This window comes from Ovis canadensis, chromosome 24 (genome assembly GCF_042477335.2).
Source record: "Ovis canadensis isolate MfBH-ARS-UI-01 breed Bighorn chromosome 24, ARS-UI_OviCan_v2, whole genome shotgun sequence".
In the NCBI taxonomy this organism is placed as follows: domain Eukaryota; kingdom Metazoa; phylum Chordata; class Mammalia; order Artiodactyla; family Bovidae; genus Ovis; species Ovis canadensis.
This window is the reverse complement of record NC_091268.1, coordinates 53,337,640-53,352,786: the sequence shown is the minus strand read 5'-3', so window position 1 is coordinate 53,352,786 and position 15,147 is coordinate 53,337,640. Positions and strand designations below refer to the sequence as shown.

The 15,147-nt window shown below is 50.6% G+C and overlaps 1 protein-coding gene across 4 annotated transcripts in view; it reads left to right on the top strand.

Annotated features, from left to right (window-relative positions):
- The window catches only part of CYTH3 (cytohesin 3), a 69,246-nt gene that overhangs the window by 46,423 nt on the left and 7,676 nt on the right, over positions 1-15,147 (top strand). For 2 of the 4 annotated variants that reach the window (XM_069569587.1, XM_069569585.1), the window contains exons 1-8: positions 5,078-5,198; positions 6,281-6,363; positions 7,883-7,947; positions 8,342-8,408; positions 11,136-11,254; positions 13,808-13,888; positions 14,602-14,714; positions 14,801-14,949. In XM_069569587.1, coding sequence (XP_069425688.1) covers positions 7,910-7,947; positions 8,342-8,408; positions 11,136-11,254; positions 13,808-13,888; positions 14,602-14,714; positions 14,801-14,949 — 567 coding nt within the window. In that variant the 5' untranslated portion in view covers positions 5,078-5,198; positions 6,281-6,363; positions 7,883-7,909. Of the gene's footprint in view, positions 1-5,077; positions 5,199-6,280; positions 6,364-7,882; positions 7,948-8,341; positions 8,409-11,135; positions 11,255-13,807; positions 13,889-14,601; positions 14,715-14,800; positions 14,950-15,147 lie in introns of those variants that run through there. The other 2 variants (XM_069569584.1, XM_069569586.1) reach the window with 1 other exon arrangement.

The following is a 15,147-nucleotide window of genomic DNA, read 5'->3' as shown; positions in this document are numbered from 1 at the left end:
AAAGAGGGGATATATGTCTACGCATAGCTGATTCACTTTGCTGTACAGCAGAAACTAGTACAGCGTTGTAAAGCGACTTTACTCCAATGGAAATTAATTTTAAAAGGAAAAAAAAAACCAGGCCTGTTTGTCCCTAATTATACTCAACAGGCTACACAGCACAGAGGTGTCCTGTTTTGTAAATTAAAAAAAAAAAAAAATGAGTCCACCATCAAGTCAGTTAAGAATCTTCTTAGGGACTTCCCTGGTGGTCCCGTGGTTAAGAATCCGCCTGCCAATGCAGGAGACACAGGTTCCCTCCCTGGTCCGGGAAGATCCCACCTGCCACAGGCAAGTAAGCCGGTGCGCAAGCCCCAACAAGAGAGGCCCTTGCAATGAGAAGCCTGCTCACCGCAACTAGAGAAAGTCCTCACGCAGCAACGAAGACCCAGCGCAGCCAAAAATAAGAAGTACATTTTTAAAATGCGCAGAATAAAGAACCCTCTTAGTTCAGTGCAGTTGGTTTTCCTGGTGCTTCTTCTCTGGTTACAGATTTCATGGCATCTCTAACATGTTAACTTGCACCATGATGTCCTCAGAGCGGTGATGTATGACATTGGATTATGGAGCAAATCCATGTTTGTGGATTTAAATTTCGAAAATTTTACTCTTCACGTTTATAGCAGCATTTTTGACGACAGCCAAAATATAGAAACAGCCCAAACATCCATCAGTAGATGAATGGATGAGCAAAACGGTGGCTTCCGCTGATCAGGCCCCTGATGTGGCTGACATACTGCTGGCCCCGCTAGCCACGTGGACTCCTCCGTCACCACACGAGGGGCAGCCAGTCCTTAGGGTGACCAGACCTGGAGGTCCAGCTGCCACCGGCCACAGTGTCCCTCAGTGCAGCCACACCTTCAGAGCAGCTGGCCCCTCCTGCTTTAACTGTCTATCGCGTTTTTATAGTGTTCCAGGGAGGTGTTATTTGCTTGGGTTAAACCACCCTCTGCTGTAGAGTCTCAGAGTTCCACCTAGTGAATTAACGGAACCAGAGGCCCAACCCTCGCTTTCCCAGCATTCTTAGTGCTGCAGCATTGACCAAAACTCTGAAAAATACCGTATCATAACAGAAAAGTTAGTATTGATTAGTAGCCGAGGTAACAGTAAGGTTTAGGTGACATCAGTTTCCATTAGGGCTAGGTTCCAAAAACACAGTTGTGAGGCATCTGCATGTGCTTGCTTAACTCTGTCTTATCACCTATTATCAAATTTGTTAAATTTATTAAATTATCAGTTTGATGTTGAGTGGCTAAAACAGTGAGGGTTTCTGGCTGTAGCTCACATCTGTGGAGCATTATCATCTTCTAGGAGAGCTACTGATTAACCTTATAGAGGGCTGTGTGTGTGTGTAAGATTTGTAAGGCAGTCATTAGATAACTATAGCAATAAACCAAATCGCAGCTTCTTGGTGGATTGGAATCTGTTAGCTAAATAGGTTATTAATATAATTTGAAAATTAGGACATACTTGGAGATACCATCTGCTTCTGCTTTGATCAGCATATATAATAATCTCCCTTTTCCAATGATTCTGATTTGCAAAAAATTTCCAAATCTTGACATCATTGAAATGGACATTATATTTGATGGGATCTGAGGTCTTATTAAGCATCATAAAGTGGTGATTTAATCACTAAGTCGTGTCTGACGCTTGCAACCCCGTGAACTGTAGCCTGGCAGGCTCCTCTGTCCATGGGGTTTCCCAGGCAAGAAGTACTGGAATGGTTGCCATTCCCTTCTCCAGGGGATCTTCCCCACCCAGGGATTGAACCTGTGTCATCTCCTGCATTGCAGGCGGATTCTTTACCTACTGAGTCACTCTTATTAATAAGCTATTTTTGCGTGCTTTATGTTTGTGGTTTATTTCAGTTTTTAATTGGTATTTCTTCTTGGATATTAAGATACTTTTAATTTATCAGACTCTACTATCAAATAATATCACACCACTTCACATCCAGCGTAGGAAGCTCCTAACTGTAGTTGCATTTCTCCCCTTCCAGCCTTTGTGCTCATGTGTTATCAACCTAACAACACGTTTTTGTTATTTTTGCCTTAAACAGTAGCTGTAAATGTTTTTAAGAGATTCACATCACGTGCGGAAGAGGTTTACTCCCATAGTTGGCCTTTACGGTATTTTCCATTCTTCCATGTAGATGCAGATTTCCTTCTGGTGTCTGTCCAGCCCCCACCCTCCCCCCCCCATCCCATCGGAAGGACATTTAAACATTTCTTAGTGACTCAGCAATAGAGTCCACCTGCAGTGCAGAAGATTGCCTGCGGTGCAAGGGACGCAGGTTCAGTCCCTGTCAGGAGGATACTCTGGAGGAGGAGATGGCAGCCCACTCCAGTATTTGTGCCTGGGAAAGCCCCTGGGGAGAGGAGCCTGGCGGGCTACAGTCCATGAAGTCGCGAAGAGTTGGACAGGACTGAGCAACTACACCGCCACATCGCGCAGGTCAACTCGTGACAAATTCCTTAAGGTTTTAATGTCTGAAGACGGCTCTGTCTCACCTTCGTGTTGAAAGTTCCTTGGCAGGGCGCGGAGCTGTGTCCATTGTTGCTGTTGTTTCCGACAGGAGGCTAAGTCTATCCATGTTACTCCCGTCTGGGCTGAAAGCAGAAGCTCTCACTTCAGTCCTTTAATTAAATCACATGTCCCGAACCCCAGACACCGCCCTCCCCCCACGAGCCTCCATTTGTGGGAAGGTAGTGACTTCTCAAGAAAGGCGGGGGCCTGGCCTGAATTACACAAATTGCTCCTGATTCTTAATCTGAAACCTCACTGGCAGCACCTCTGTACTAAAGCGGGGAATTTCTCACAACCTTTCCACGCTGCTTTTCCCCCGTGAAAATATTTGTATTTGTAGAAACTATACCTGCTGGTCGTGGCTAAGGGAACTGGCCTGAAGGGACATGAAGAATAACCTCGTGTCTCTGCCTCCCCATCTGTGTGTTGAGACTTGAGCAAGACCCTTATTGCTGGAAAATCAGGAAGACTGTGATCATGATTGGAGCGTTCAGCTACAGTGAATTGCAAAGAATTCTTACCAGCAAGTTCCAGTTAACTTGCTTTTTTAAAAAAAGAGCTTTTATTGAGATTGGAAGGAAATGTCTCATTGCATGCCCTTTTGTATATGTTCAGAGAACATGTGCCTGTGTGTAACCATATCCATGTATAACTTTTTCAGTGAAGAAGAAAAAACCTAGCTTCTTAGGAGAAAAATCAGCTGTAGACTTTCATCTTACCTAATGAAGTCAAAGTGAGAAAATGGGGATGATAGGCAAGCCAAACCCAATTTTTGCCTTCACTGGGAGAAGGCTGCCGAGTGTGGGAGAGGTGGTGATAATTAAGAACACTTTCTTTGAACATGGCTTATCTCCCCATTTTTTTCCCATGGCACTTGCACGTGATAACCTGTGCATGAGCAGAGTCTGTGACCACAAAGTTCTTTCGAACGCCAAGAGATACTGATAGACTCTCTCTGACTACCAGCAGAACGTTGGTATCCATCGCGCATTTTGGCTGGTGATAGAAATAATAGGATAGCAAGGTATTTCAGTGACAGCTTGATGAGATTGGCCTCGAGTATTTCATTGTCTGCTTCTATTCTTTCTATTTACTAATTCTTTCAAGTGTGCCAGGGAACATCCCATTATTTCTCATTAATACTGTAGCCAAACACCCTGAAAGGGTGCCATTTGTACTTGAAACCTTTTTTTTTTTTAACTTATGAAAAATTCTAAACCCTTAAAGTATAAAATAGATAATGCATACCCATATATCAATCCAATAGATTTAACAGTTGTTACAACTTTGCTTAATTACTTTTTGGCTGAATTATTTCTAAGTATGTATGTAATAACATTACAGCTCGTCAGTTCTACAGTGTGAATAAGGACATTTTTAAACATAGTCACAATGTCATTATCCCCCCTTACAGAATCTTTCTTTTAGAGGTACAAATTCTGGTCAGAGTAACTGTAAAGTAAATGGTTATTACTTTAACTCTTTCGGGCCTTAATCATATAGGACAAGATGGGCATTACTGAGAGAAGGTCAAGGAAATCCGTTGACGATCATGGTTAGAAGCTTCAGGATCTTGAGTTGAATCACCCCGTGTTTAGATTCTCTTAGGATGTACCTTCATTCTGTTATCGGCCAGCCTTACTTACCAGGGTTGGAGGGGAGAAGCTGGAGGTGGGTTTTTTAAACCAAAAAGTCTATTGATGATTGAACTGGAGCGCCACCCTTTCAGACTCTTGTTCTCACATATCTGCCCAGGTGAACTCAGCAGAACAACAGGTGGTTTTTTTTTTCATTATGAGGTCCCTTTTGGGAGCCCAGTCTGTGCTCTGTAGGTACATTTATTCTTTCATAACAGGATAGTGTCGCCCAGCTGGTTTGTTACTTCCAGATTTCCTTCTTAATTTCATTAAGACGCTTGCTGGTAAGAGTAATTCCTTGGAAAGTTCAAGGATTGGCACATCTTTCCTGTCTTGGTTTGGGAAGCATCGTTCTCTGCTGGTTCTTATTTTTTCTCTTGATCTGGATACTTCCCCACCCCTACCCCCCATGCATAAATAAGAAGCTGCTGGAAGCCACTAGCAGCAGCTTTAGGATGAAGCTGACACTTTGGACACCAGGATGGAAAGACCGTGTCCATGGTGACACTCTTGAGCTCCTGGGCCCACGTGTAACATGCTCTGGGACCTTGTGGGTCTTTAGGTTTATCCTGCTTGGAGCCTGAGCACCTGGGACATGTATATTCATATATTTTATCAAATACAGAACATTTTAGCCATTACTTCTTCAAATATTCTTTTTCTATCAGGGAAGATCATTAGATGTCTCTTGGCCTGTTTCCCTAATTGTAAAATTAGGATAAGAATGGCTGCTCTCAAAGTTATTTGGTGTGGAGGGAGGGTGTGGGGTGTGCGATACAATTTCTACCCTGAATTTATAAATACATTCTTTCTTTATAAGAAATTATATGAACTTAAGCCTTTATATTCTACTTGAAACTGATTAAAAATAGGCCGATGACCAGGATTCAGTTTCATCTTCTCACCTGGAGATAAGTGACACAGCACATGTCGCGCACGGGAGTCCGCCCTGTCTCTGAGCTGCAGCGTCCGCTCTGTGCTGAATCAGTTTCTGTAAGTCCAGTGTATCTCTCTGGCTACTGTCTTCCAGTTCATTGGTCCAGCTGTCTACCCCGTGCCATGATCCCATTATCTTGTTTGTAGAAGCTCTGTGTGTTCTCTTGCTCTTTGCTCAGATTCTTAATCTCTTGTTTCTTTAAACAAATTAATGAAATAGAAATTAAACATACAGTAGAGGATTATTAAAGTCAAAGGCTGTTTCCCTGAAAAGCTTTATGAAATAAGTCAATTATAGCAGCGTAAAATGAAGAGAATATAGACGTAAGAATGGAAAATACTACAGGAGTTAATCATTAATCCCAGGATATTATGAAGAACTCTGTCAAATAAATATCCGCGTGCCAGCCAACCTTCACCCACTGTGTTGATGCTTCCTAATATCCTTCTTCCCTGTAGCTCAAATGGTAAAGAATCTGCCTGCAGTGCAGGGGATCTGGGTTCAATCCCTGGGTTGGAAAGATCCCCTGGAGAAGGGAATGGCAGTCCACTGCAGTATTCTTGCCTGGAGAATCCCATGGACAGAGGAGCCTAGCAGGTTACAGTCTGTGCGATCGCAGAGTGGGACGTGACTGAGCTACTCTCACACAGACACAGACACACCCACACCCACACACAGATACACACACACACAGACACACACAGACATACTTTCTCCCACACCGGCCTACTCGGAGGGAGGCGGCTTCGGGCGTGTGGTGCGTTACTGACGCTCTGCTGCACATACGTGTCGCTCCTGAGGGTGTCAGCCGGTGTCTGTCTGCTGCCGTTACCTTCTTTTCGTTCAGCGTGAGCTTCATCTGTGTGAACGACTGGGCTCAGCCCTTGGTGATTGTGCGAGATTCTGTTTCATAGCTATGCCACAGTTTATTTTCTTAGTGGTGACTCAGATTGTCTTTCTATCAAAACAGGGCTGCTACGCGTGTCCTACATGTGGTCTGCAAGCGAGGGTTCCTTGGTTCCTTTGAATAAATAACCTGGGCACAGAATTGCTGGCTTGCATGTATGCCCATCTTCAACCTTAGTGGATGTCTACAGATTGTTCTCCAGAGTTAATTCGATTTTTTTTTTAATTTCAGTGCCTGAAGACCTGTCACTAGAAGAAAGAGAAGAACTTCTAGACATCCGTCGAAGAAAAAAGGAACTGATTGATGACATCGAGGTAAAGCAAAAAAAATGCCTTTTCATTTTTGCTCTTAGGTAAAATTGTAAATCGAGTAGCTTCATGAAAATGTGAAAAAGTGGATATCTAGTGTGTACGTATTCGAACCACACGGGGAGGCAGGGAGTGGGAGTCACCCAGGCTGGTGGAACAGAACTGGTGCTCACCGGGCAGACAGACTCTGGGGTGGAGGAGAAGGCCCGACTGGAGTCTAGAGCGGGTGACTCCTGACGCCGGCGTCACAGAGGGTGTCACACGTACTGCCCTCGGAAATTGTAGGATGAGCCCCTGTCTCGACCAGTGTCCCCAGCATCTAGGACGCTGCCTAGCATGTTATTGGCACTCAGGGATCTTTTGAATAAAGGGCTAAACCTGTATCGAGTTCTGGCCGTGCACCCAGCACCTACCAGCTGGTGGGAGCAGAATGACGGATAAACGCAGACACTCGGGTGTTACGCCTTCTGCCCTTGTGTGCTCAGAGGGCAGAGTGGAGGGCTCCCACGGGAGGTGCAGGGGAGCCAGCCACAGGCTCCGAGTTGGTACATGCGTAATACTCGTAGAAACCGATCGGACGTGCGGCTGCTCTCTGAGCAGCTTCCTAACCACTGGCGAGCCCAAGTCTACTCCGCCTCCCCGGCCACTGGCCGTGAGACCGAGCCATGTCCAAACGGCAGCTCCTTTCTAGGTGCTCATGGTTTGAGTCTGGAGTTTCTTGGCAGCTAAGAATCATAGGGGCTTGATAAAAATTTCCTTGTAGTTGAGAGAGTTTGTGAAACTTTTTCTTGTATGGTTACCTGTCATTCTTGGAAAAATTAGGTAACCCAGAATATGTGCTTTGGTTGAAAGTATATTTCAAGGCTAACATTCCAGCGTGGATGTTAGTGATCACAGTGCCCCTGGAGCCTCGTGTGGTTCTCACGACCTCACTTCTGAGCTGAGGCCGCCAAGGCCCAGGAGCTCAGAGCTGGCTCAGTGGGGAGGACCTGTCCCTCTGTGAGGCCTGGGCTTGCCCGAGGCCACAGGCAAGAACCTTGACGCCTCCTGGGCTCTGTCCACGGTGCCGCATCTCACCCAGGGTGACAGGATCATCCGGAGACGGTGGCTGGGGGCCTGGTACTGACCTGTGTATGTCTGGCCCAGGCCGTCCTGAGACCTGGGTGCCAGCGCTGGCAGGTGGGCGTGTGGCGGGACCTGTTGCTCCTTTTGCTGTTGGTCCCCTTTCACCCCTGTGATTTCACGCACACCCACTCTAGACTCTGCCTGCCGGGCCCCCCTGCTCTCGCTCTGATGGGAGGTGGACAGGCGGTCATTTTGTTTGCTCCTGAGTCGGGGTGGCTCTGACTGGGAGGCGCTCTGTGTCAAGAAGAGGTCCTAAAAAAAAAAAGAAGAGGTCCTGGTTTCTCCACACTTGTGTTGTCCCAACGCACCCGAGGGCGGCTCGAACCTGGGGGCCTGAAAGGTCTCCGGGAGGTGGAGGCCCCTCTGTCAGCCCCACAGCGCGCGCTCTCTGTCTCAATAGAGGCTGAAGTATGAAATCGCAGAAGTGATGACGGAGATTGACAACCTCACGTCGGTGGAGGAGAGGTGAGCGGCCGTGGCTGCCCCGTCAGGCCGCCGTGGTGACGGCAGCGGAGGGGGCCGGGCTGGGGGCGCCTGTGGGGGGCTGGCCCTTCTCCACCACCCCTCACTGTCTGGCCTTGCCACTGAGGACGCAGGCACAAGCCCCTCAGAGGCACCCTGCCCCGACGTGCCCTGTCTCTAACGGGGAGCTCTGCTTCCGCTTAGCAGTTCATCACTGTGAAGGGAAGGAGCCTTGTGGCCGCCCTGAGCTGCACCCGCCCGGGAGACGGGGGGCCCCTCGGGCAGGGGCGTTGGAGGGCTGTGGCCGTTCCATCCCGAGCTGTCCTGTCAGGGCACGAACTCCTTGTGCTCTGTGCAGACGTCCAGTAACAGCTTCTTCATTGTTCCGCACGCACAGCAAAACAACTCAGAGGAACAAGCAGATTGCCATGGGAAGGAAGAAGTTCAACATGGATCCCAAAAAGGTAAGCAGCCACCACGAGCACGGCTGCCCATGTTATTTACAGATATCCACACCATGAGTCCCTATTCAAGGGTCTCCAAAGGAGTTTTCTTCAGATTCAGCACGTCTGTAGCAGCAGGAGAGTCTCATTTAGCTGGGTGTTCCGGCCGCCGTGAGAGTTTTCCTCTTGCTTCCTGATTCTCTGCTTACAAGGTGTGAGTCAACTCCAGATCGTCAGGGCAACAGTTTTGTGAACTTGGTGATGATCTGATATTTGGGATTTGTAACAAGAGGCTTTTGTGTTTTTTTCCCTTTGGAAGTTGAGTTTACAGAGTAGATGGAACAAGCACTGGAGGGAGATGATCTAACAGGTGGAAGTTTTCAAAACCAGGCCTTAAGTTCTGGGGGCAGCATGGGGGAGGCCGTCCAGTTCGTGGAGAGAGTCAGGTTTTCTCTCATAACAGACAGGTAGGGCAGTATCCCCGCTCGGCCTGAGATGCTCGCTGTCAGGGCCTAGGAATCCGATGAACTCTGCATCACACCTGCAATAACGAGGACTAAGGTTTACTGAGAAGTAACTGTCAGGAGCTGTGCAGAGCACAGCCGGAAAAAAAGAGGGAGAGCAAAGAAACCAGAGCTCACAGTAAAACCTGGCAGCCACGGCCCCACCGTGGGCCCACGGCCGCAAGCACCCCCAGCAGGGAGGCAGCCGCTGCGGGGGGCTGGCACGGGTGGCCACTGGGCACCACCCTCGCCGGCATCACGGCCACGATGGTCACAGACACCTGCGTCCCCGGGGAGCTTCTGCGGGTCTGCATCCTGGACCTTGGGCTCCTCGGAGCCCCGCTCCCTGCAGTGTTGGGGGCACAGAGTCTACCGTCTCGTCCATAGCCCGTCGAGCCCTCACGATGAGGGCTCCAGCGAGGCCACGGGGGGCGGCCCTGCCCCTGACCCCTTGGCATGGATTTGAGGTCAGAGAGCCTCTGCCCAGCCCGCCTCCCCGCCTCACTCCATCCCTCACCCGGGCACCACCCTCGTCCCTGGCGTTGTTTTCCAGGAATCTGGGTGAGGACTGTGCTCACCTCTCATCAGAACACTCTGTCCCAGTGTGTCTTCACACTCTGAAAATGGTACCCAGGTGGCTGTACCCACTTAAGCTCCCACCAGAAATATAGGGCAGTTAATTTAGGATTGTCAGACTTACTGGGTTTCTTCAGTAAACTTTTTTTTTCTTTTGAAGAATAACATGGTACACAGATTTTAAACGTACAGCTTGAAGAATTTTAACAAATGCAAATACGCATGTAACTACAACCCAGACCAAGATGCAGGGCACCTGAGTGTTGCCTTTTTAAAAGCTTACGTAGGTGGAATTACAATATACTGAGTCTTCTTACTCCGTGTCACGTCTATAGATTTTATCTGTGCCTGTGTTTGTTCCATCTGGTTCTGTGGCCTTTCATCATGTGAATGTGCTAGAATGTACTTGATGGTTCTCTTACTGGCTGCTGGGTTGTTGCCAGTTTTTAAAAATTCCACATGAGGCTGTTGGGGCCATTCACGTGTTTAAAAAATTAATAGGCTTTTCAGATGGATCATGTGAGGGAGCCCTGGCCTTGGGCCTTTAGGCTTTTAGCTAGGCCCTCTCTGCATTTGTAGAAACAATCTCTGGGCAAACAGAAGGCAGAATTCCCTCCTCTTTTAAAAGCTTCCTAGTGTGTATGTTGAAACCAGCTCAGCAGCTGTGTTGGAGGTAGACTGTGCTCTCATTAGGGCTTCCTCCGAGCCAGAGCACTGCCAGTGTGGGTCCAGCAGGTGCTCGCAGAGACCGTTGGCTGGTTCCCGCAGGTCCCTCCGTGGCCATGGATTTGGCTGCCCGAGCTCACTGGCACGGTGACCGAGTGCTGTGTTCAGCCACGGGTGGCAGTACATCCATGAGGACAGCTTACCCTGCAGGCTGCCTTCTCACATCAGAGGTGGCCTCAGTGCCGAGTGGCTCCCAGGACCCAGGGCGTTTCACGCAGCAGAGGTGGCCTCAGTGTCAAGTGACTCCCAGGACCCAGGGCATTTCACGCAGCAGAGGTGGCCTCAGTGTCGAGTGGCCCCCAGGACCCAGGGCGTTTCACGCAGCAGAGGTGGCCTCAGCGAGTGGCTCCCAGGACCCAGGGCATTTCACGCAGCAGAGGTGGCCTCAGTGTCGAGTGGCTCCCAGGACCCAGGGCGTTTCACTGTGTGCTGGCGGCTGCCAGGGCTCCTACCATCACGTCTGCATCCACGGCAGGAAGGAGGAGGGAGGAGCCGTGCTGCTCAGGAGTCCCCTTCTATCAAAAAACGAGCAACTCTCCAGGGTCCTCCTCACAGACTTAATCTGTTTCTTTGACCCGATCTGTTCACAAAGTCGTTACAAGTTGCAGGGGAGGATGGAGAGGGGGTGCTTGGGACTGGTGTTGGGTCGGCCAGCTGCATATGACGAGCTCCTCTCACACGCAGCACAGACCCTTTTCCTGAGCTGGGGAAGCTCTGTGTCGTGGCTCCCTCTGCCTTTTTAATGTCTGGTGACTTAGGAGGGCTTATTCCGCAGCCTGTCTGTCCTTAGCCCGGTCGCTTTTCTTTGACGGGCGAGATGAGTTCAGTGATGGGAGCACCCCACCGTGCTCTCGTGTCAGTTCGGCTGTGTCCAAACCAGCAAGGCGGTGGCACGTGGTCTCTGGACCTTCCTCAGCGCTGCTTCCTTCATGTTCCTCTCCAGGGAATCCAGTTTCTAATAGAGAATGACCTGCTGCAGAGCTCCCCGGAGGACGTGGCCCAGTTCCTGTATAAAGGAGAAGGCCTGAATAAGACCGTCATCGGGGACTACCTGGGTGAAAGGTGAGTTCAAGGGGAGAGGGCCACCCGCCTGCCCAGGCCGACCCTTGCATCGGGGTCTGTCACGGGGCTCTGGGGGTGCCTGTGCTCCCCAGGACTGAGCGAGCCCCGCGGAGCCACATCCTCCCCTGTGTCTTTGTGAGCAGGGGCAAGGGGCAGTCCTGGGGCCAGGTGGGGTCTGCACTCCTCTGGGGCCCCCTGCTTACCCCGGGGACTGTAGCAGAACCCAGGAGGCCACTGCTTGCCCCAGAAAGCATCGTGACCTTCTTGGCATGTTTTGCACAGAAGCCTTGGCTCTCTCAGCAGTCGTCTTGCCCCTGTTAGTTGGGGGTATGAGGAAGACTTAATGTTGCAAAAATGGCAACTGCCTATACCTTGATAAACAAATTTAACATACTCCCTAGCAAAATCCAGGCTAATTTCTTTGTAGAAGTTGACAAGCTCATCCCATAATTCATACAGAAATTCAAGGACCCCAGAATAGCCATAGCCATCTTGGAAAAGAAGAACAAAGTTGGAAAACTTACACTTCCCAATTATAAAACAGACTAAAGCTCCACTAACGAAGACAGTCTGGTGTGCTGGTGTAAGAACATACATATAGGTCATCGAACAGAGTTGAGAATCCAGAAATAGACCCTCACATAGACCATCAAACGAGATGCCAAGTCTGTTCGGGTGGGGAGATAGTCCTTTCAGAGCATGGTGCTGCGACCACTGGATATCAACACGCAGAAAGACGGCACTGGATCTCTCACCAAAGACCTAGATACGAGCACTGAAACTATAAAACCCTAAGAAGAAAACCTCGTGATAGATCTCTGTGGCCTTGGATTAGGCCAGGGTTTCTTAGATATGACAGCAGAAGAGAAAAACAAAATCATTAAATCCCAGAACACCAGCTGCTTCGTAGGACATCATCAAGAAAGGGAGAAGACAGCCCACAGAATAGGAGGAAATATTTGCAGGTCAGAAATCTGATCAGGACTTGTATCCAGTATATAAAAAGAATTCTTATAACTCAGCCATAAAAAGACAGTCGTCGATGGGCAAAGCGTCTGAATAGACATTCATCCAGAGAGGATATACATACCTAGGCGTATGATCGGGGACTTCCCTGCTAGTCCAGTGCAGGGGACGCAGGTTCAGTCCCTCGTTGGGGAACGAAGATCCCACATGCCGTGGGGCAACTAAGCTTGTTCGCACGCACCGCAGCAAAGCGCCTGTGCAGCCAGAATAAACAGGCATAGGACAAGGCCATAAGCACAGTGGCCAGTAAGCATGTGGTGAGGTGCTCAACATCCTGAGTCATCAGGGAAATGCAGATCAAACCACAGTGAGGTAGCCGTTCAATCCACTAGGAATGGCTGTCCTTCAAGAAGATCATGAATGTTGGTGAGGATGTGGAGAAACTGGCACCCTCATACATGGCTGTAAGAAAACAACAATGGTGCAGCCATTTTGGAAAGTCATTGGCAGTTCTTCCAAATAGTGAACTTACCATGTGACCCAGTAACTCTGCTGGTATTCTACTAAACTCTACTCGGTTTAGTTTTTAAAAGCTAGTTATTAATGGCAGGCATCACTTCCAAACCGTCTTCCTCTCTGAGCCCAGGACCTTGCTTTCTGGCTCGTGATCCTGGAGGAGCCGTCTCCCGGCTCTGAGCCTCAGAATCCCGCCTGGGAGGTGGGAACAGGACTAGTGCCTGCTTCGTGGTGGCCCTGAGGTTGAGGCTCTGCACCACGCACCTGGGTGGGTGCCTTAGTGCTCAGCACAGGGGACTCTGAACCTTGGCAGTCAGGCTCGTATTTGGGGTCTTACCATGACTCGTACTGATTGTGAAGTAAACTCCATATCCTACTGGGTCGTCTCCTTTGAGCTAAGCTTGAAGACAAACGCACCGTGAAAAATAACTTGTCTTTTAGTCATATGACATTAAATCTCTTGAACACTTGCTTTCAGTTCAGTTCAGTTGCTTGGTCGTGTTTGACTCTTTGCAGCCCCGTGAACTGCAGAATGCCAGGCCTCCTTGTCCATCACCAACTCCTGGAGTTCACCCAAACTCATGTCGGTGATGCTATCCAACCATCTCATCCTGTGTCATCCCCTTCTCCTGCCCTCAATCTTTCCCAGCAGCAGGGTCTTTTCCAATGAGTCAGCTCTCTGCATAAGGTGGCCAAAGTATTGGAGTTTCAGCTTCAACATCAGTCCCTCCAATGGATATCCAGGACTGATCTCCTTTAGGATGGACTAGTTGGATCTCCTTGCAGTCAAGAGTCTTCTCCTGAAAAAAAAAAAGAGTCTTCTCCAACACCACAGTTGAAAAGCATCAATTCTTTGGTGCTCAGCTTTCTTTATAGTCCAACTCTCACGTCCATACATGACCACTGGAAAAACCATAGCCTTGACTAGACGGACCTTTGTTGGCAAAGTAATGTCTCTGCTTTTTAATATGCTGTCTAGGTTGGTCATAACTTTCACTTGCTTTAGGAAATGTCTAATGAAACGAGTGAAATGACATGCAGTGAGGCTGTAAAGTCCATTTTCTTTCCTAGGGATGAATTTAACATTAAAGTTCTTCAGGCTTTTGTGGAACTCCACGAGTTTGCTGATCTCAACCTCGTACAAGCCTTAAGGTGAGCGTTCATGCCCTGCGCGTGAAGGGAGGCTGGGCGGGAGAGTGGCCCGGCGGCGCTGGGCGGTGACCCTCCGGGTAAGTCCAGCCGCCAGAGAGAGGATCGGGGGCGGGCCTCTCCTGCCTCCACGTGGCCCAGGCTCTGGCTCCGCTCCCTGTTGCTTTGCCTGGTCTTCGACAGTTGTGGGTGACCCCCTTCCCACCTCTGGGTGCGGTCTCAGTGCATGGGCCCACTTTTCGCCACATTTGGCTTTGCCCACTAGCCACGTGGAGGCCCAGGGTGTGCCCAGGAGGGTGTGGGTTTTGTGCTCGGGAGGCCGCCCTGGCCCAGGATCCCAGCCTGGTTGGCAGGTGCTGGTCTCAGCCTGTCTCCTGTGTCCTCTGCCGCAGCGCCCCCCCTTTCCTGGTGACTGCTCCCGCAGCTGTGAACTGGGGTGGCCGCTGCCTTTCTGTGGGCTCAGCCCCTGGCCTTGGCTGAGGGCCGCGCTGGTGGGTCCAGTTTGAGATGACGCGTTTTGAAGACGGTGTCTCGGGGAGGGGCAGGCCTGGCGAGCCTGGGGCGTGGCCACGAGGACCCTGTTCTTTTCATCAGCTGCGGGACCTCCCGCAGACAGCGGCGCGCCTCGGGGTCCAGGGGGTCAGTGCGCTTCGGCCCCCTGGAAGGGCCTCTGGTCTTGGAGATGCCCACTCACCCCCCTGTTCTCGCCCCTGCAGGCAGTTCCTCTGGAGCTTCAGGCTGCCGGGCGAGGCGCAGAAGATCGACCGCATGATGGAGGCCTTCGCTGCCCGCTACTGCCTGTGCAACCCCGGCGTCTTCCAGTCCACGGGTGAGTGCGCGGCGGGTGGGTGGTGCGCGGGCGCCCGGGCTGGGCCCGTGCTGATGGCCCGCGGCGCTGACCGCCTCCCCCCCCAGACACGTGCTACGTGCTGTCTTTCGCCATCATCATGCTCAACACCAGCCTCCACAACCACAACGTGCGCGACAAGCCGACGGCCGAGCGCTTCGTCACCATGAATCGCGGCATCAACGAGGGCGGGGACCTCCCCGAGGAGCTGCTGCGGGTGAGCCGCCCCGCCATGCGCCCCTCCTCCCCGTGCACCCCACCTCCCCGTGTACCCCCATGTCCCCTGCCCCCTCCCCAGGTAGCTGCCCCCCGTCCCCGCCCCGTGTCCCTCTTCCCCGGTCCGTGTCCCCCTCGTCCCGTCCCCACCTCTGCTCAGGAGCGTCAGGCCCTGCCCTTGCGCCCAAGTCGACGGCCT